The sequence below is a fragment of the Copidosoma floridanum genome, unplaced genomic scaffold, assembly GCF_036245765.1.
Source record: "Copidosoma floridanum isolate Cflo_tuat_1 unplaced genomic scaffold, Cflo_Japanese_pri ptg000040l, whole genome shotgun sequence".
Lineage (NCBI taxonomy): Eukaryota > Metazoa > Arthropoda > Insecta > Hymenoptera > Encyrtidae > Copidosoma > Copidosoma floridanum.
In genome coordinates this window covers 256826-277372 of record NW_028321917.1, presented here as the reverse complement: position 1 = coordinate 277372, position 20547 = coordinate 256826, and the positions used below count along the sequence as shown (strand labels likewise).

The 20547-nt window shown below is 34.0% G+C and overlaps 2 protein-coding genes across 5 annotated transcripts; one reads left to right on the top strand and one right to left on the bottom strand.

Annotated features, from left to right (window-relative positions):
• Positions 1-758: 758 nt before the first annotated feature.
• Prp40 (pre-mRNA processing factor 40) lies at positions 759-5257 on the bottom strand. Of its 3 annotated transcripts, none has more exons than XM_014349232.2 (8): positions 5031-5257; positions 3825-4023; positions 3330-3711; positions 2795-3220; positions 2241-2709; positions 1527-2162; positions 1107-1256; positions 759-1005 (listed from the first exon to the last, which is right to left on the bottom strand). In XM_014349232.2, exons 1-8 carry the CDS (start codon positions 5031-5033, stop codon positions 811-813), a joined length of 2460 nt encoding a protein of 819 aa, XP_014204718.2. In that variant the 5' UTR covers positions 5034-5257; the 3' UTR covers positions 759-810. The 3 variants fall into 3 exon arrangements, with proteins under 3 accessions (XP_014204718.2, XP_089454031.1, XP_089454032.1); XM_089597905.1 differs by having other exon boundaries at positions 2795-3217; positions 5031-5256; XM_089597906.1 differs by lacking the exon at positions 5031-5257 and adding an exon at positions 4860-4986.
• A 7692-nt stretch (positions 5258-12949) lies between these two features.
• On the top strand, positions 12950-15152 carry LOC106639720 (uncharacterized). 2 transcript variants are annotated; one of them, XM_089597881.1, is made up of 4 exons: positions 12950-13157; positions 13237-13450; positions 13612-14304; positions 14395-15152. In XM_089597881.1, the coding sequence occupies exons 1-4, from the start codon at positions 13018-13020 to the stop codon at positions 14764-14766; spliced, it is 1419 nt and encodes a 472-aa protein (XP_089454007.1). In that variant the 5' UTR covers positions 12950-13017; the 3' UTR covers positions 14767-15152. The 2 variants fall into 2 exon arrangements, with proteins under 2 accessions (XP_089454007.1, XP_014208962.2); XM_014353476.3 differs by having other exon boundaries at positions 12952-13157; positions 13612-15152.
• Positions 15153-20547: the final 5395 nt, after the last annotated feature.

Here is a 20547-nt window from a genome sequence, read left to right as displayed (position 1 = left end):
TACGTCAAGAGTAAAAACTTAAGTGTACAGAGCACAAATTTACAATAGAAAAATTTAATTCTTATTAAATGCTAGAGTAAAAAATTTTGTTTACATATATGGATAACTTATTCCTTATAATCATAAGACAATCAGGGCAAAATATAAGAACCGTTTAAAAATGTGTGTGCAATTGTTTAATGATATTTTATCATTTATTTATAGAGTATAACAAATTCTATGATCAAGATGTATTTGGCGAGTCACCAATAAGTTACTACAACTATGCCGCTTTCAATACGCTACTAAATACAAAGTATTTATTTTATAGAAAAATGATTCATAACTTAGTACTAATACTTGCACAAAAAATTAAGAATTTTTTGACATATTATATTTCTTATATTTTTGAATCCATGTGTTAAAGTGCAAAATCATATGTTTTAGCAACAAAAAGTTGTGATCGGCAGTATGCAATAGGTTCGTTTGGGGCTTAGCTTGGAGCAGCTCGGAGCTCCTCGGAGCTCCTCCGAACTTTGCCCAAAACACGCGTTTTACTCCGAGCTCATCAGAGCGACTCCGAGCAAATTCCTACAGTCGGTATATCTATATTTGTGGCCAAGACGTAATTATTAATATTGCCAAGATTGTAAATATAGATATACCAACTGTAGGAATTTGCTCGGAGTCGCTCCGATGAGCTCGGAGCAAAACGCGTGTTTTGGGGTAAAGTTCGGAGGAGCTCCGAGGAGCTCCGAGCTGCTCCAAGCTAAGCCCCAAACGAACCTATTACTTACAGTTTAATAACTTATAATACGAATAATACCGTATTTAGTTCTCCTCCTGTTGCATCTGGAGCTCTCGAAGTAATTTTGCTCTTTTTTGCTCCAGCTCATCTTCAGAAAGTTCTGTATGCACATTTTCGTTAATAGAACCGTCACTTTGAGTAGATACTCTGCGGTGCTTCTCTTCTTTTCTTCTTCTATCTGGAGATTCATCTGACGAAGGCATTCTTGAGTGTGACCTCTTTAAAAATAAAGATTATGGTGTTATAAATTATAAGCTTTCTGTAGTCATACTACGTACTGTATTATAGATTTGGTTGAATGAGTCCATGTATAACTTACAGATTCACTTCTGTCATGCTTTTTTTTGTTCTTTTTCTTCTTTTTTCTTGCATCTACAGATTCAGAACTGTCTGACTTGCTGCCAATACTTGCGGATCGCGATCTGTGTTTCTTTTTCTTAATGAGTCCTTTTTCACTACCTTCAGAGTCCTATGAAGAATAATGTTTAGTAAAAATTGAAAGCATGAAAAATTACTACTCTTATTAGTATTTTTGTCGCTACCACATATCTTAATGTTATTGCCTATTTAACTATAGATCTGCTAATTTATTGACACTTAAATGAAAAAAGTGTTTATCATATTTTAACAAACAGGAGGTATGTATACCCATAATGCAAATATATGCAATTATAGCAGTAAATTGATAGGTGATCGTATAACCATGGAAAAAAAGTTTTAAAAAAACATTAGAACTTACACTGTGTGACTTGGAACGCGATCTTCTTTTAGGTTTTTTTGCTTTTTTCTTTTTATTTCTGATGTGATGATGACTACAACTTTCTTCAAGCTCATGCTGATATTCTTTAAAAATCCTTACTCTTTCACTTTCAAGAGTTACAGCTTGGAAATCCGATTCTTCTTCAATTTTACTACGAATCTCGTCCCAAGAATGTTGATAGTTGACTTCAATGGACTTTAACAAATTTTTGAAAGCTGTTTCCAACTTTTTGAACTTACGCGTCTCTTCTTTGACCCGTTCTTTTTCCCTAGCTTCAGCTTTTTCTAACAATAAATTATATGTAAGCTTGACATTACCAGCATCTAAGGTTGCCGATTTTCTATCTTCACAGACAACTGTAGCAAACTCTTCAAAGGTAGTATTCACTTGTACCTCGAAATTTTTTTCTTTTAATATCTCCCGAATAATCTTTTTTTCATCGTGAAATCTGGATTTGAGATCTTCAACATAAAATTTGAAAAGATCTAGAGGAGTTGAACCTGGCTGTCCAAGCATTGCTGAAAATCTGAGGTCTGCCGAAAGCATGGGGTACAATTCCACCCACAAAGACATTGATGTAAGTTTTCCTTGTTCATGCAACTCATCTAACAGGCTCTGAAAATTAAATCAAGTTTATCAATCATCGTTTAAAGGATATGTAAAAAACTACAAATTTATCAAGTAAAAACGGACAATGAAACCATCTCGATTTTTGCGCTCTTGTCGTTTCTTTCGTTTCTTTTCCCGTTCTTTTTCCTCTTCTTCGTCCTTTTCTAACTGACGGACATGATTTTCAAAAACCAACAATGCATCCTCTTTGTCCATTTGCAACAAGTCCGCGTCTTCCGCGAAAGCAGAATTTTCCAAAAGCAATGCCTGGGCTTCCTGCCAAACCGTTTTATAGGTAACTTCTGTCATAATATCCAAAACTTGAGCTAATTTTTTTGTGTTTCTCTTCTTTAATTGCTTTGACTCTTCTTTCTCACGTTTTGCTAAATTGAAAATCACGTCTTCATATATGTTACGTCGATCTTGATCCCCTACTGCGCGCCAGATTTCCAAGTTACCATAAATCTCTTCACACTTGTAATACTTTGTAGTACTTGTCATTCTTTCATTTTCAAGTAAAAACTGCTCTAAATCCTCTTTGGCTTTTTTCAACCTAAACAGAAAAATATTCTTAAAATTAATGGTGAAAAATACTTGTACAACGCACATTTTTCAAAAAAAGAAACTTCTACTCATACCTTAATCTTTCCAGCTCTCTTTCCTCTTTCAACTTGTGTGTTTTATAAGCATTAAAGGCTTGTTTCCTCTCATTTAACTTCTTCATTTGAGGATAACGAGGATCATTTTGAATCATTTTCACTGCTTGTTCCCATGTAGCATTAGACGGCACGTCCTTTTCTCTAAGCAATTCTTTGAAAGCCTCAATTGCTTCTTTTCTGTCTTTAAACTGCATTTTAGGTTCTGGCGTGCTGTTACGACTACCATTTGTCGAGTCCTTAGCTGAATTGCTATCTTCATCGAGCTGCTTTGTAGGTGGAGTAGGAAGATTTATGGCTGCGAGTGTAGCTGCCATAGCTTGTTCGATGGCCGACTTACCACCTGGCTCAATACCAGTTTGAGGGATTAAGCCTGGAGACAAGTGAAGTAGTGGCACTCCACCTCTGCTAATTAAAAAACAAAATGCTGGTTAGTAATACTCATGGCATAATAACACTGTTGTGACAAAAATTATACAGGTAAAATAAAACTTTATTAGAGGTAAGTAAACATTACGTATTAGTAGCACTGGCCACAGCAGCAGCTGCAGCTGCAGCAGCTTCTTCAGCACTAATCTTGTTTTTTAATTCTTCAAGTTCAGGTGGAATAATCCACCTGGATTCTTTAGTTGACACATTGTGATAGTAAACTTTTCCATTTTCAGATTTATACTCTTTCCATGGACACTGAGACAGAAGGAGTTCACTTGGGGTTTTTAATTCGTCTGGCTTTTCCCAGAGTGACTGCTTTGTTATACAATTGTAGTAATATGTACGACCATCTGGTGCCTTATGCTCAGTCCAATCAGATTTCTTTTCTGCCAAAACACTCGTGGCAATGTCAGTAGCTGTAGGTGCTGGTGGTGGCATTCCTGGAGCTGCTATGTGTGTAGGAGCCACTAGAAGTTCATAAAATAAAAAAAGTTCTGATAAATTATCATTTTAATGAAATAATAATAGTGATAACAGTAATAGAAATAATAATATTGATGATGTGAAAAAATGTAATTACCAATGACACCCGCTTCTGCTGGTCCTGCCATTGGAAACCCAAATCCTGGAGGAGGGATGGAAAATTGAGGTGGCATAAGTCCTGGCGGACCTGGCGGTAGGCTTGTTGAAGGCATAAACGGAGCTGCCGGCATCATTGGAGGCACAAAAGCAGGTGGTGCTGGTGGAAAACCAGTAGGGGGAATTCCATCACTGGAAGCCTGATGGAAATAAAGTTTGACATTGGTGTTTTTTTTTTCCACTCAATATCTAGCGGTGATCAAAAATTGAGGAAGGTATAACATTTAGATATCATAGAATTAAATCTGTAGAAAATCAGCTAAATGTCTAAAGGGACATTTTATATATTTTACATAATCTAATCTCTAGATTGCAATCAAAATAATGAATAATGTTAGTACCTTCAGAAACTCCGCGGAAACAGCTGTTAAAGTTAATTTTGCAAATATCTTGGAAAAGGTAAGTGAGTTGCGAAATATGAAAGTTTTCTATGAATTTGCCATTTAACTTTAGTTTTATCCCATTTAAAAATTTCGAACAAAATGTATTTTAGTCTAATGAAATACCAGTAGTGAGTGAGGTGAAAAGCGTGCTTGGACAGTCACAACAAATGTAAACCTAAATTCTTTTATTATGTACATTTTAAAATCATTCTGATGAACGGCTCTGCTTGCGTGTGCACTCTATCTCCCTCACTCTGGTATAGCATTGGACAAAAATACATTAAACATTTTATCCTCAAGTTTTGTATGCATGGAACAAGTCAGCAGTAAAATTATAATCCGGTAAAAAATATTACGCTTTGAACGCTAGTATTCATATTAACTCGATTCCTTACAGTAACCAAGATAATTGCGAAATGAACTTGAAAAACTAATTCAATGGAGTTTATGGTGTGACAATTTTATTTCTATCACGATATACGAGTTTAACAACGTTTAATATCAAAATTGGACAATAAAAATAGAATCTTGCAAATTTTCCAGCAGTCTATTTTTGTCAACTTTAAGTTAAGAAGCGCTCTATAAAACTTTACCCTGTATATTATGCATAACCTTTAAGAGTGTGAAAATATTTTAAAGTAGGGATACGACGCCTGATTCAAAAGTCAAGCTTATACCTCCACTGAAATTTCAATAGCTACGACTATATTATTGGATGATAAGTAAACAATATGAAAGTATAATTATATTGTCTGCTAACTCACCATGTTCAGGCGTGTTTGGGATGAGAAATACTAACAGCCGACAGGAGCATCGACTGCATCGAGTCATAACTTGGCTGTCACATGTCACATCCAGTTGATCCAGTGATCCAGTTCGGGTTGAATATGCCCATGGTATACCGTATACCGTATACGTTTTTTTGTGGTCAGTGTTATAACTTGGGTTGGGCCGTTGGCCGTTGGCCGTTGGGCGTACGTAGAGCACGAAGTTGTTGGTGGCGCTTTTCGTCCAACAGATGGCGTTATTCAAGTGGGTTTGTGGGGACCCTCACTACCACATGGTCACTACTGCTCTCCGTCTTTCTCCAACCATCGGCTAGGGGTCCAACCATTGAAGTTAACCTACTCGCAAGTGCCCGGATTTTCATGTTGGTTAATATATAAGGGCGTTTAAGATTGAGCTAGGGTACCCCCACCGATATAGGTGTCTAAGGCAGGGAGCACGTCATCAGCCTTACTGATGAGTCCTGGCGTGCTCCCGGGACGAAACATCACACAATCTTTTCTCTCTCATCATGGCATCACTTGATCGCCATAGGTTCGTTATCCGCCAGCTTAATTTGAATAAACAGCCCAGCGTTGGGTTAGGCGGATTCAATTTCGGAACTTTTTCCCTAGATCGTATATATAGCTATACGATCTAGGGAGAATGTTCCGTCGAGCAGACAGTACAGCAGTGAAGGGGCATTGCTTAAAATACGCGGTAATATTATAACACAAGCGCCTATCACCAAATGACCCAGGGCGCTAACTGGCCACTCTGTTAAATAAATAATTTTTAATAACACAAGCGCCTATCACTCAGTGACTTGGGGCGCTTACTGGCCACTCTTTTAAATAAATAATTAATAATAATATAAGCACTTATCACCGTATAACCTGGGGTGCTAATTGCAAATCTAGTAAATAAATAATTATTAATAAATATGTCAAGCACCTTTTTCCTGATGATCCAGGACACTTTTTTGCAACACTATTAAATAATTAAAAGTTGATCGATAACATATGTAAACATATCACAATTTTAATTGCCTATCTAGTACGACAAAGATCTTTTTAAATGGCGCTCTTGTAATTCCTTGATAATTTATTATTTAATAGTAGCCAGTAAGCGCCCCGGGTCATGAGGTAATAGGCACTTGTGTTATTAATAATTATTTATTTAACAGTGTGGCCAGTTAGCGCCCTGGGTCATTGGGTGATAGGCACTTGTGTTATTAATATTACAATTTTGAATTTCCGCGTGTCTTTGGCAATACTCCTTCACTGCTGTGCTGTCTGCTTGACAGAACATTCTCCCTAGATCGTACAGCAATATATACGATCTAGGGAAAAAGTTCCGATATTGAATCCGCCTTACCCAACGCTGAAACAGCCCCGATTAAAACTGTAGTCTCCATTTGCCTTAAGCTACTATCAGGGCCATCTCATGCAACCTTAAGCTAATTGCCATGGCCGCCATAGATGGTGCATGTTGCCGTGCGTGTACGGACCGTTTAAGGCAAACTTAAGTTCCGGGGGCCGGATACAGTCGGTATAGTATAGAGCCCGGATAGTCAGAATGCGTCTGCTTCAATTTCTCTCAATAAAGATAGTGTGATAAACTTAATCACACTATCTATGTAGTATACTTATTATTCTAATAATATATATTTTTTAATAATTTTATTGTAAGATGGATAAATAATTCCAGTCTCGTTTGAATTATAAAAAAATACAAATGAGCTGTCTTCGAAACCGGAGATCAGAAGAACTCCAAGACGTTAAAAATTCTTTTAAAATACCAAAATTTGTAATTAATGTACCAGTGCTAAATAAAACGTTAATTGAAAGTGAGAACAGTGACATCGCAATTAAAAATTACAATACGGGTTTCAATATACCTTATCGTATGGATTTTAAAATTATTGGAAAAGAAGATGATATGTTTAATAATAGCAAATATCACTTTGCTATAGATGATGATGGTGATGATGATGATGATGGTGGTGATGGTGACATGGTGAGAAAAAAACGTTGATCAGCTGTGTGAAAGTGATAACAGACGTATTTAAACTATCCGGGCTCTATACTGCCTGTATCCGGCCCCCGGACCTTAAGGTTGCCTTAAACGGTCAGTGCACACACCTGGAAACTCAATTCCCATAGGGCACGTTCGATTTTTATCTATCGTTCGTTCAGTTTGTTCGTTTCGTTCGTTTCTCTCGTACAGTTTGTGGTGTTCAGTCATTTCTTATGCTCGTTAGACGTGGTGTCTTTTAAAAAAAGCTCACATATTAATATAAAAGACAATAATTTAGAACCTTTGTGACACTGGGTAACTATTGCTGTTTCCAGAAGTGGATGACTTGAGCCAATGAATACAAAATGTCTGAATTCACTTAGTAGGTATAAGCGAACTGTACGACCGAAACGAACGAAACGAACGAACCGAACGAACGAACGATGGAAATCGAACGTGCCCATTTACTTCGAAATCTTCAAGATCCGATTGGCTAAGTAACATAAATATATAAAAAAAAAAAAATGAAAAAAAAAAAAAAAAACCAAATTTAAAGAAACAAACCAGGGGGTATAAATGGTTCATGGAACCCACGGTAAGAACGAAGTTCTTTAAACATGACATGAGTATAAAGATACACAATTTCTCAGGTAACAAGGGGGTCGCTAGACCCATAGGAAGAACGAAGCTCTATAAAAATAAGTGCTGCATTTATGTAGGTAACTGAAACAAAAACTTAAAAAACGAATAAAAAAAAAAAAGAAAATCTAGTTCAGTACTCACGATAGTTGAACTTCGTGAGCATTACTGTATTTATGCATGACGTACTCACGAAGTTCAACCATCGTATTCGTATTCAAGTGTATACAGTACTCACGATAAATTTTTTTACGATGAACTAAATTTTCTTATTTTTTTTTTATTCGTTTCAAGTTTTTGTTTCGGTAAACAACATAAATGCAGTACTTATTTTTATAGAGCTTCGTTCTTCCTATTGGGATTCCAAAAGGTCATGTGACTCTCACGGTATATATAGTCACTTGGGGGAAAAATAACACAGGCCTTGTAGGTGCAATTGTATTTTTATTTTTTTTACACGTTAAACGATTGTAATACGATAAAAGCCGTTCAATATCATATTTTTGAGGAGATGACAATACCTTAACTATTTTTTCCCAACTCAACTAGTCTTTTGCAGCTTAAAACTTTCCTTTGAAAGGGCGAAAACGCACATTTAACCTGTACAAAGTTCTCCCGTTCCCGACTATATATAGGACAACAAGCCGGATGTTGGTAAGGTTTAATGTACTTTTTCGCCCTTTCAAAGGAAAATTTTAAGCTGTACAAGACCAATTGAGTTGGGAAAAAATAGCTAAGGTATTGTCATCTCCTCAAAAATGTGTCATGGAAAGGCTTTCATCGTGTTACAATCGTTGAACGGGTAAAAGAAATAAAAATATAATAGCACGTACAAGGCCTGTGTTGTTTTTCCCCCAAATGACTATATATACCACGAGTCACGTGACCTTTTGGAATCCCAATGGGTCTGGCGACCCCCTTGTTACCTGAGAAATTGTGTGTCTTTATACTCATGTCATGTTTATAGAACTTCGTTCTAACCGTGGGTCCCATGACCCATTCATACCCCCTGGTTTGTTTTTTTTAATTTGTTTTTTTTTTTTAATTTTTTTTTTTTTTATTACTTTTCATTATTTTTTCATACTTCATTTTATTGCTTTTTTTTATTTTTTTTTTTTTTTCATTTTCTGTTCTATTTATTTTTTTTTTTTCATTTCATGTTTTATTTTTTTTCATATTTCATTTCATTATTTTTTCATACTTCATTTTATTACTTTTTTTTCATTTTTTTGCATTTCCTTTATTTCATTTCTTTTTTTATTTTTCTATTTAATTTTTTTTTTTCATTCCTTGTTTTAATTCATTTTTTTTTTCCATTGTATTAAATTACTTATTTCTGTTTTGATTTCATTTCATTTTATTTTTGTACTTCATTTCATTATTTATTTTTTTTTTCTCACTTATTTTTTTGTAATTGTATAGCTAATTAATAAAATTTTTGTTTTATTTTTAAATGATAACTTAATGACATTTTGCCATTATTTGTTTATCAAATTCAAAATAAGCGCCCTTAAAAACCACTAAAATGATATGTAGCTCGAAATACACATATCTAATGATCTTGAATAATTTATTTATTATTGATTTAATAACTTACTATATTCATATGTGACATTGTAACATAATTTTTTTGTCTAATTCAAAATAAGCGCCCTTAAAAACCATTGATACTATTACATTGGCACAACGTACCATTCGAGCCTAAGCTTTCGCTTAATAGCTCGGGACTCGCACTGGACGCGTAGATGGAACGCGGGGCTCAAAGGTAGTTATTTTTCTTGTTTGAGTATTTGAAAGGGGCGAGGGCGACCGTTTTGATTAAATCGACGCGATTGTCGAGCAATAATGCGATGTACTTGTTCGCGGCGCGCCTTGGATTTATCGAGGATACTTGGTGTGATGTGTCGTACCGTATCCCGTTCGCGATCTAGAGGTTACCAGTACCGTAACGAGCAAAGGTAGTTACAATCTAGAGGTTACGTAAGGGGGGAAAATGGTTTAAGTTCGCGACCGGTCTAGGATCCACCAGTACCATCCGGGGTAAATGTGATTGTCCTAGACTTTACGTGAGGAGTAATTTGTCTATTTAAATTCGTAGCGCGATATTTACCGATACCGAATTTCGAACCGAGAGAAAAAGGAAAAAACTTTTACTTTAACATTACAATTTGACTTACTTTTATTTCTGGTCTTAACGTATACACTGGAGCGAACCAGCGCGGGTGTCCGAGATCGAAGATTGAAAACCGCACTCGTGGAGGACCGTGAGATAGCAGAGGCGGACTCTAGCTACTTAGTCAACCGTTCAAGGGTGAAAATTAAACTCTGTTTTTCCTGTGCCTTCAAAGTTCAAGCCTTTTTTATAAGGACTAGTGGACCTCGGTGAGGCGCTGGTTCGATAACAACGTAGGAGAGCTTGCCGGGGGAAAATCTTGCAAAAATGATAATAGCCGAAAATCTCATTGGGTAGAACTGCTCTAGTTCAGCCACTCAGAAATTGGCACTTCCCACATCCAGTTCACTCTCCTCTTTGCGCTAAGAGAAGGGAAGGAGATTCACTTGCTCATGCCCTTCCTTTTCCTTTTACAACGAAATTGACAGAATTTCAATACATTTTAACCTTAACATTACGACAAGATATTGTTAATGTTTACTAATGCTAAACATCGGTTGTTCGTTCATCTAAGCTCATTGCAAAAAGAGCGGTGAAAATCGCTTAACCATTCGGTTGATGCTAGGGTGAACAAACGATCGGTGAGTTGTTAATTAATACTACTACTTAAGCGCCAAAACGGTGGCTGCGGCCGTACTAACTTATAATTAGCGGTGGTATTTATAATAATAGTAATAATAATAACAATAATAATAATAATAATAGTTTTAAAAGCAATAAAAATAATCATAATAATGATAATAAGAATAGCAGTTGTTAGAATACTAGTGCTTTGCCTGTTGTGAGTTAACATAATTTGTTTTACCGGTAGTTTGAATGTTTATAATGTTACAAAAATAATGCGGAATTTTGGTATAATTTTGGTAAACATGTTTTTCTGCTAGTAGTAGTTGGAGAGGGAGTCGTCTCGTGGTACCCTAGGGAATCAGAACTCTGTTACCCCTATTGGAGGCAGGCATACGGACTCTCTCTCTGAGTCAAGAAAAAGGGAAGGGTTATTTTCCGTTTTTCCTTTACATTCGGGAAAAAGTGTTAGCAATAAACTAGATTACAAATTAGACTATTGCAGTATGTTTATGAAAGTATTAATGCGATAACAAAATGGTTACGCTGTAAATTATGAGTTTGCGAACTTGAATGGTAAAAATCGGATAGTTCTTTGAAGGTTACTAATGTTGTGTACGAAATTTGTTGTAGTTAATTTGTAATGTAGTTGTTTGCTAGTGGTGTAGTACGTACTGGTTGTTTGTGACGATTCTGGCTTGTAATAATATTTTCGCTTATTTCTATATGTTAATTCTAAGCTATCCTAACGTTTAACTTTATGTTTATCTAACATTATATCTGCATTTAATATTTCAGTTGAACTGTTCCCAGTTAAACTTTTGTATCTACGGTTGTAGAAAAATATTTAATTTTGCATTTCCGGTCAGCGTGGGCCAGCGTGCATGTATGTGAGTCATGCATGGTCGTAGTACCTTAGCTACGAGTATTCTCGTAGGTGATTCACCTCTTTGCACATTGGCCTTGGCGTTTAGTGTTATAAAATCGGCACGGAAAGTTTTGAAGAAAGGGGAAAAAAAATTAATGTGGATACACTGATGTTACAATACGTTCTTCAACTCTATTGTATATGTTTATTTTAATAATTTTTTTATTTATTAAATAATTTATTTATAACAGTAATTATTAGCATTATTTTAATGCGAAAAAAATGTCTGGTTTAAAAAAAATCGGTTGGTATTTGATGCATATTAAATGCATCAAATGCATAAAATACTAATACTTAATGCGTAATAACGCGCCTTATTCGATTTAATCTACATAATCATATTTATGCTAATTAAATTTTTTGTTTTTTTAAATTTATTATTTAGAAAAAAAATTTTTTTTTAGATGCAACAGACTTCTAATAAGCGACTTCCGTTTTATGGAAATCTGTCGTTTTTAAAATTTCAGCCCCCCAAGCACGCGACATAAGGAACTTCGTTTTAGAAAATAATTAAATAAATAATTTATCATTAGTTGATTGTATTATCAGTGAATGCATATGAAAATAAAAAATAAGTTATGAACTACACGATAAATACAAGAAACCGAATTTCTATAATCGGCAGCGGTCGTAGCATAGTAGGTAAGGAACTTGACTCGTGTGCAGCAGGTCGAGAGTTTAAACTTCTTAATTGGAAAGGTTTTTTTTTTTTTTTTTTTTTTTTTTTTTTTTTAAGAATTGTAATAGAAAAAAATTCAAAGTTCAAATAAAAATTATTGTGGAAAAATAAAATTAAAATTCGTTTAAAAATTAATTGCTTCGGAGTATGAAGGGGAATGGTGGGCTAAGGTGTGCAGGAGAGTAGCGCGGCACGGTTAGAAGATATAGGGTGGGGTGAGGGGAAGTGTGTAGGGGACTGACGGTGAGGCGGGTGAGGGCGACGGGATAAGAGGGGAAACTTAGGAGGAAGAGACTTCCGGTAAGCCACTTCCGTTCAGGGATGTTAATGGACTGGACCGATGGACTGGACAGAACGAATGGACGGCCACTAGCGTGTTAAATGGCCACGACGAAAGCTAGCTGTGTGAGAGTCCGAACATGACTAAAAAAAGTTTTTAATGAAATTATTTTTAAAGTAATAATCACGTTTTTGTAGTGGGTAACTAACACACACCTCGTTATTGTTTTTTTCTTTTAAAAATACTGTACTAGTGTTATTTGCATGACTATTATCAACGTGTCGTATATTATAAATAGAACTGATGATTATTATTGACAGTCTGTTGTAAAATACTCTAACAATATTTTAGTTGATTGAATCTTTACAAGAAGTCAAATTTTATACATATTTCAGTTTTGTTTGTATTTCCTCAAAGTTTGTTGTTGATGGCTTAATGAAATGTAAGGTTACTACTGTGCCTACATTTTTATTTTTTTTTATATGTTGATCATATTAGTTAATCATTCACAGTCACTATAGTACATCAGTTATGTAAATATTTTAAATTGGTATCCATCAACAAATTACAGATTTTTTTTAATGGAGAAAATTTTATGTGATCTCTCAGGAAACTAGTCATAAATGTAGATTATTGCTTTTATATGAACTATATTATACCCAATAGATTCCTCCCAGATTTTGAGAGTATTTTAGTTGTTTTAAATGGGGAAGCCATTACACGACGGATGGAAGTTGGGGTTTCGTCCTATAAGGAATAACTCAAATGTCATTGAAGCTGCTGAATGCAACATCTGTCAGAAGCGATTAAAAAAATTTAGCAAAGAAAGATTGTTTGGTCACAGGTAATTATTTTATTTTCCAACCATAATCCTGTCTAGCCAATCCTTCTTTTAATTGTCATGAGAACAATACAAATTCTAGAAATAAGTGTGATCAAGATACTGAAAATGTTAACACGATGGATTCAAGTGAAGTTGAGGAGACAGAAAGACCTCGTCAACCACCTTCTGATGGTCAAGTAAGACCATCTGTTCCTTTAGCAGAGGTGTTCGACAATATGATTCCTGATTCTCCTGGGCAAGAAGCTTCTGTAAATAATCGAACTCAGGTAGCAGCAAGGGCTGCAGGCACTGCTGTAAGTACGCACTCGAACACAGCACTCTTCCTATTGAACAACGATAAATTAGTATATTGCCATTCATATTTTTTATGTTCAGCCGTTTTTCTTTAGTGTTTATTATTCATAGTTGAAAAAATCATTTAAAACTTAATTACGTTTCTTGCCTTTTTTTGCAGAGGCGATCAGTGGAATCCATAGACACATCTAAAAATTGCTTGAGAAAAGCAGAGAAAGATCGAGCTCTGCTAAAACTATCATTGCTAGCAAATCTTTCCTTTGATTTCTTTTCGCAACCATGTTTTGAGGAAATGCTTCTTACTTTTGACAAGTCTTACCCAGTGCCTTCTGAGGAAGACTTCAGAACGATGATTCTTCACCAAGTTTTTAATGAAATGTATGGTCAAAGAAAAAAACTGTCTACCTCAATAATCATAGGTGTACAAACGATACTGAACGGGTTGTCTTACTTGGCAGTAAGTTTCATTATAAAACAAAATGAATATTTCTTTCTGGATGTTAAGGAGTGTGCTTCAGATGGTACTGAAACCACATCGTTGAACAAGTTTGTCTATGATAGTATAAAGATTGCCAGTGACATTTATTCATCAACAATAAAGTATGTCTTACTTGAAAGTTCCTTGGATTTTCTCGACCGCATTGTCATTGATAATCAAGAGTACCGAATTATTCGTACTGTTTCTGTGATTATATCTGATTGTCTTCAGCGCATTGACACTTCAGTACTTGGTCATGAAGAAATTCATGAGCGTTTAGAAGATATAAAGAATAAGTGCAACACTGGTTTTTATAGTTTATCCGAAAGCACAGAAGATATTTTATCTCTTGTGGAACAGGGTTTATCCCATAGTGTAAGTGTGTGTAAAACTAGTCTTTCATTATTTCTCAATGCTGTTGCCCTTTCAGCTAATTTTTTTAATCACAACTTTATGGGTCGTAAGTTTGTTTGTAAACAGGAGCTCCACCAAAAAATGAGCGCCTATCTTTATAAAGCATTACATGTAAGTCCTGAGGATACTGATGATGATCCTCATGAGAGCTGGTCCAACTACGAAGAAAAAAAAGAAATTTTTGAACTTCTTTTTTCTGACTCTGAAGACTATGATATATTTCAGTTTTGGTACGCTGCAAAAAAAGATGGTAAAAATACCAAGCAGTTAGCTACTTTTGCTATTGAACTTCTTCGTCTCCCATCTACCATACGACCTATTTCAGTAGATTCAATGAGGAAAATGTTATGTTTTGAAAGTTCAACTGACAACCATTTAAGTAAACCAGTCTTGGGTTATTTTTTACTTAATGATCATAAATAAATAATTCATACTTTTAGTTCTTTACAAATGACTAGTCACACAATTTTCACAGAAATTTAATCAGTGGTCAATCAGTATTAATCATGTGAAAATTACGAAGCTATAAAACTTAGTTTATGTTAGATTAGATTAGTCATTTTGTTGTATTTGTTTTAGTATTTTCTCAGTTAACTAAGTATACATGTTGTCTACAGATAATAAATAATTTTTGTACGTTCGTTAAGAAATTTTATAAGTATAATACACGTGATAACTCCTTCACGTGATATTTCCTTCCGATTAATATAGGAAAGAAAAAATGTGTTCCTGGTATCGTAATTTTAAATACGGTAAGAACGACTGATTAGTTAAAAAATGCTATTAAATATTTGCAATCACAAAAAAAATTTGTAAATGTTAAGCGAATGTTAACACAGAAAATCTTATGTAAATGTTTTCCTTGTGCATTGAATAAATCATTGTATGAAATCAATTTTAAAGTTCGATTTCCTTTTATCCATTTTGGTAGACCATTTCTTGCTCACTCTTAATGTAATAAAGTTGAAGAAATATCTTAACGAAATTCCAAAATATTTTTTTTCGATTCTGAGCGTCGTTAACGGTTAAACAACACGTAAGTGACATAATACATGTAAGATGCAAAATAAGACCAATATAATTGTTATAAACATATTTATGTGCATTATTAATGTTTGCAATGGCTCCGAATTAGCTTTTATGTTACTAACATCCATAAGCCAGTAAAATTAAAAATAAAAGCCATTTTAGCACTTGACTCAGATCAACATATACAAGAAAATCATTGTTTGCGGCGAAAAACATAACCTCAATCGTATACAGGCCCCAACAGTATAAAGAATATGTAAAATCGCACTTTTCAGCATTTAACCATCGATTCAACTTACGTGCTTCTAATTATTATTTATTCATTCAAAGATATAATAAGTATGCATCGAATAATGCAGTATCAAACTCCAAAAACGTAACCTAACCTTACAAATAACGTAACGGCTTCAAAAACATATACAAATATCCGAACGATTCCAACAACTTATAGCGCTAATCGATTGATTAACCACTTGTATATATGCCAAATCAGTTTTTACTTTAAGGAGTTATGAAAATACATCATTATGCCGAGTATCAACTTACGTAAACCCAAACCCCAATTACAACAGGCATTTCAATTCGCAAAAATGCGATTAATCTTGAAACTCAGGGAGCTTGTAGCACTAATCGATGGATTAGACACTCCGGTATAGTCTGAATGAATTTCCACTTTAAGGTATGATAATAATATATCAAATGGCTGAGTATTAGCATCTGAAAACCTAATATTAATTTATAGCAGGCCTGTAAATTGGAAATGAAGTTGCGATTGAGCATAAAAATCAGTGTACTTATGCCAACTAATCAATCCATTAGCCACTTGTATATATGTCGGGTGAATTTTTACTTTAAGGAGGTTTTATAGCTCCCCGTTTTAATTTTGAAAGTAAACAGATTTAGTTAAAATTATAAAAGAGCACCTTTGAAGTATCCCTCTTTCGATTGCTATTAAAAAACAGAGGGGTAAACGTCAAAAATTTCGTTCAATCGTCGTTTGAAAATCTCACTTTAAACATGGGTGGAATACAAAATAGGCATAACCTACACACAAATTTAGCTATCACATCGAAAACACTTAAAGGGATCTTAATAAAAAACTAAGAGCTTTTAGATTTTGTCTCTTATAGTCTTATGGTATCAACAAACAGAAAAGTTAACGTAAAAAATTAAGATAACCGTGAAGTTATCGTTGTAATGTTTTTGGTGAGAGCCGAAAACTGTCATCACTCCATCATACTAGTACTATATGCACAGTGCTCGGTGACGTATCATTCATAAAGAGAAACCCAATGATTTTTTTATTTTTCCGCAAACATTTTCCATTTATTATTATTATTTTTTTTTTTGCTCTTACCTTACTTTAATAGATATGGAGCGTGAATGCTTTATAACAAAGTTGATTATTAAAATTTGTAAATGTAGGGTACCCTCAATGGGACCCGTAAAATGATATGGATCTACGCTTAGAAGCTCCTTAAAATATGACAATTACACATCATCTGGCCGAGTATCAGTATCCAGAAACCTAATCTCAATTAATAGCAGTACTTAAATTAGAAAAAAATTGTGATGAACCATAAAAATCGGTGTACTTATACAACTTATTAATCGATTAGCCACTTGTATATACTTTTAATGAATTTTTACGTTAGGGTATGATAGTACCCTGGTAGCACATCGTTAGTTTTGAAAAGCAGACCTATGCACTTCTTACGCAATTGTTACGTAATTGCGTGAAAATTGCGTAAGAAGTGCATGGGTCTGCTTCTCAAAACTTACGATGAGCTATCAGGGTAATCCTCCATCTGGTGAAGTATATACGAGGGTCTAATCTATTAATTACGGCTATAAGTTTGCATACTTTTAAAATTTATAATTTTTTTAAATTCAATTACCTGCTATAAATTAAGATTAGGTTTCAGGAAGCTGATACTTGGCCAGATGATGCATTGTTATCATACCTTATTAACGTAAATATTTACTCGAAGCACATACGAGTGGCTAATCAAATGATAAATGGTAAAAGTACACTGATTTTTATGGTTGATCGCAATTTTTTTCAAATTTAAATGCCTGCTATAAATTAAGGTAAGGTTTCTGGATGATGATACTTGGCCAGATGATATATATTATTGTCGTACCTTCAATTACAAAATTTATTTGAAGTATATACGAGGGGCTGATCTTTTAATCAATACACCCATATTAGTGCCCTTACATTGAGCCAGACGTAGATCGCTATAATAATAAAAAAAGAAAACAAGGGATCAGCAAATTAATAATATCCTAATTGAATACAAAATGTTACCTAAATCCCAAGCTTTGCAGCCCAGTAACACAGGGAACAGCAAGTTACTATAATCATTGAATACATAAATAATTAAATAATGACATAACCTGAACCCCAAGCTTTAAAGCCCAGTAAGCTGGGTGACAGCAAGTTAAGATAATAATTAAATACATAAATAATTTTATTGCAACATTATTTCAACCCCAAGCATCTTAGCTCAGTAACCCAGGGGATAGCAAGTTAATAATATGTAAGTTAAATACGTGACTAATTAAATAATAACATAACCTAAGCCCCAAGCTTTTCAGTCCAGTAGCCCGGAAGATAGCAAGTTATAAAATTAATTAAATAACGACGTAAGCCCTAATTTTTTTTAGTCCAGTAACTCAGGAAGCAGCGAAATAGTTAGTAACTGAATAACAAAATAACCTGAACTCCAAACTTTTGAACCTCTTAACTCAGAGAGAAACTATAGTTAATAGTAAATTAATTAAATGAATTATAGATTAAACAACACAACCTAAGTTTTTGAATCAAGGTTTTTAATCCAGGAAACAGAAGGACAGCTACTTAATAATCAACTAATTGAATGAATAAACAATTTTATAACAACATAACCTAAACCTAACGCTTTGAAACCCAGTTTCCTGAGGGACAGCGAGTTACCATTTTAAGAATTAGATAATTGTTAAATTAAATAAAAACCTAACCTAAATCTCAAGTTTTTCAACCCTCTTATCTAGGGACCGCTAGTTAATTAGTTAATACTAATTCACTTTTAAAATTTACTTAATGAAAAACGACTCAAACTGAAGCTCGAGTTGTTTATTAAATAATAATTTATTATAGTAAAATAATAACTTGCTGTTCCCCCTGACCACTGGGTTAAAAAGCTTGGGGCATGGGTTATGTATTTATTTAAATAATTCATTTGACAATTTAAATACTAATAACTTATTCTCTCTTCTATTACTGGGTTAACAAGCTTGTAGTTAAGGTTAAAGTGTTATTTAATTCATGATTGATTTAATAAATCTAATATTTACTTGCCGTCTTGCTGGGTATTAGGGTGAAAAGCTTGGAATTAAGATTATGTTATTATTCAATCAATTAGTTGTTTAATTAATATTGTATCAAATCACTGGCCTCTGAGTTGCTGGATCAAAAAGTTTAGAGTTTTGTAAAAATTAATACCTAAATATGATTTCATCTAGTAAAATCTTATTACCTTTCTGTCCCTCCGGTCACTTTGTCAAAAAACTTGGGGTTTAGGTTATTGTGTTATTTAATAAATCGTTTTTTTGATAAATATATTTTCAACTAGCTGTTTCCTGGGAGACTGGGTTACAAAGCTTGGGATTTAGGTTATGCTGTTTTTCAATTAACAATTCATTTTATCAAAATATTATCAACTCGTCCTTTCTTGGGTTACTGGGTTGAAAAGCTTGGGGTTCTGTATATGTTGTTGCTTAATCAATAATTTATTGAATTAATACATCACTAACTACTTTTCCCTTGAGTTACTGTGTTGGTAAGTTTGGGACTAAGGTTGTGTGGGTTATGTTGTTATTTAGTTAATTTATTATTTAATCAATACACTGTTAATTTTTTATCCCCCTGATTACTGGGTTTTTGCGGTTTTGCCGATACAACCGTTTCAAATTTGATCTTTCAAAACTTCATTTTTAATTCATCCGTAAATTTTGTAACAGTTTTTATACCTTTGCGTTTAAGGAGGACACGTCAGGTTGGGGATCCGAACGACTAATTAGAGCTTAACCCAATTACGCTCGACTGACACGAACACATTCGTGGTGCAATAACTTTCACAGTAATTGATGATTGAAACTGCTGATCCCTCGGATTTTACATTCAGTTTGAGTTGCTGTCGAAATTGTGTATGATATTTCTTATAGACATACACAGTAAGGGATGTTGAAATTGATGATCATTCACATTCTTCGATGTACCACTGTGAATTGATGTTGTAAGATAAGCGCTTTATAAGATTATTTTAGGCCGCACGCGCAGTTCAAGTTTTGCAACGGTAGTGTGTTTCAAAGAAGTAAGTTATACGTCACGCGATTGCAGAATCAGGTGTACTACTTGATGTTTGAAGATCGCTGAGATTTTGCTTTTTATAATTTTAAAACGAAACTCTATGTTTCGAAATGATAGATATCAAGTATATGACATGGGATGTCACATGCTAACAAATCATTCTCTATAGGCTTAATAAATTAATAACTTTGTAAGTTTTTTACTTCTTTGGGTTGGAATAAATTTTTTTTTAATTCCATCGTTTTTAAATCGTTGATTTCGTTCCATATTAAAATACGCAAATTTATAGATGAGATTTCAGGAAATTCTTTTTTCTCATAACAATGACAAATATTTTTTCATCGTAGTGAGCGGGAAATAACATTGTATGCGGGACAATTTTCCCGCACTAAAATTCAGTGCGGGAAATACCAATTTTTGACACACATTATTGAAAGATTTTTTTCATTGCATTTTATTCTAGTCAATTTTAAATTTGTTATTAATTTTGAAAACTATTTATGTTTATTATTGATAATAAGTGCGGGCCTCTAGTTATAAGAGAAGCTTATAAGCTTTCTCCTACACGAGTCACATGTATATAGTATAATGTATACCAGTTGATTGTAGGCCCATTAAATTCATTCACGAACAATTTTTTATCTAGTATATTACACTAATTTTACATAAATTATCTAGTATCGTTTCATGAAAGGACGCAAGAACTGAGAAATTAGATGTTTATTCACACTTCAATTGGTCAACGGTTTTCAGTTGTTTTATTACAAAATCCACAGTTTAATCTAACCTAGGTGCGTGAATCGTGCACTAACTTAAGTCGT

Coding starts and splice junctions, on each gene's coding strand:
- Prp40 (XM_014349232.2), bottom strand. Junction 3,221..3,329: donor GTGGCCAGTGCTACTAATAC/GTAATGTTTACT, acceptor TTTTTTAATTAG/CAGAGGTGGAGTGCCACTAC. Junction 2,710..2,794: donor AGAGAGCTGGAAAGATTAAG/GTATGAGTAGAA, acceptor TTTTCTGTTTAG/GTTGAAAAAAGCCAAAGAGG.
- LOC106639720 (XM_014353476.3), top strand. CDS start 13,018: ATGGGGAAGCCATTACACGACGGATGGAAGTTGGGGTTTCGTCCTATA. Junction 13,158..13,236: donor GAAAGATTGTTTGGTCACAG/GTAATTATTTTA, acceptor TACAAATTCTAG/AAATAAGTGTGATCAAGATA. Junction 13,451..13,611: donor CAAGGGCTGCAGGCACTGCT/GTAAGTACGCAC, acceptor CTTTTTTTGCAG/AGGCGATCAGTGGAATCCAT.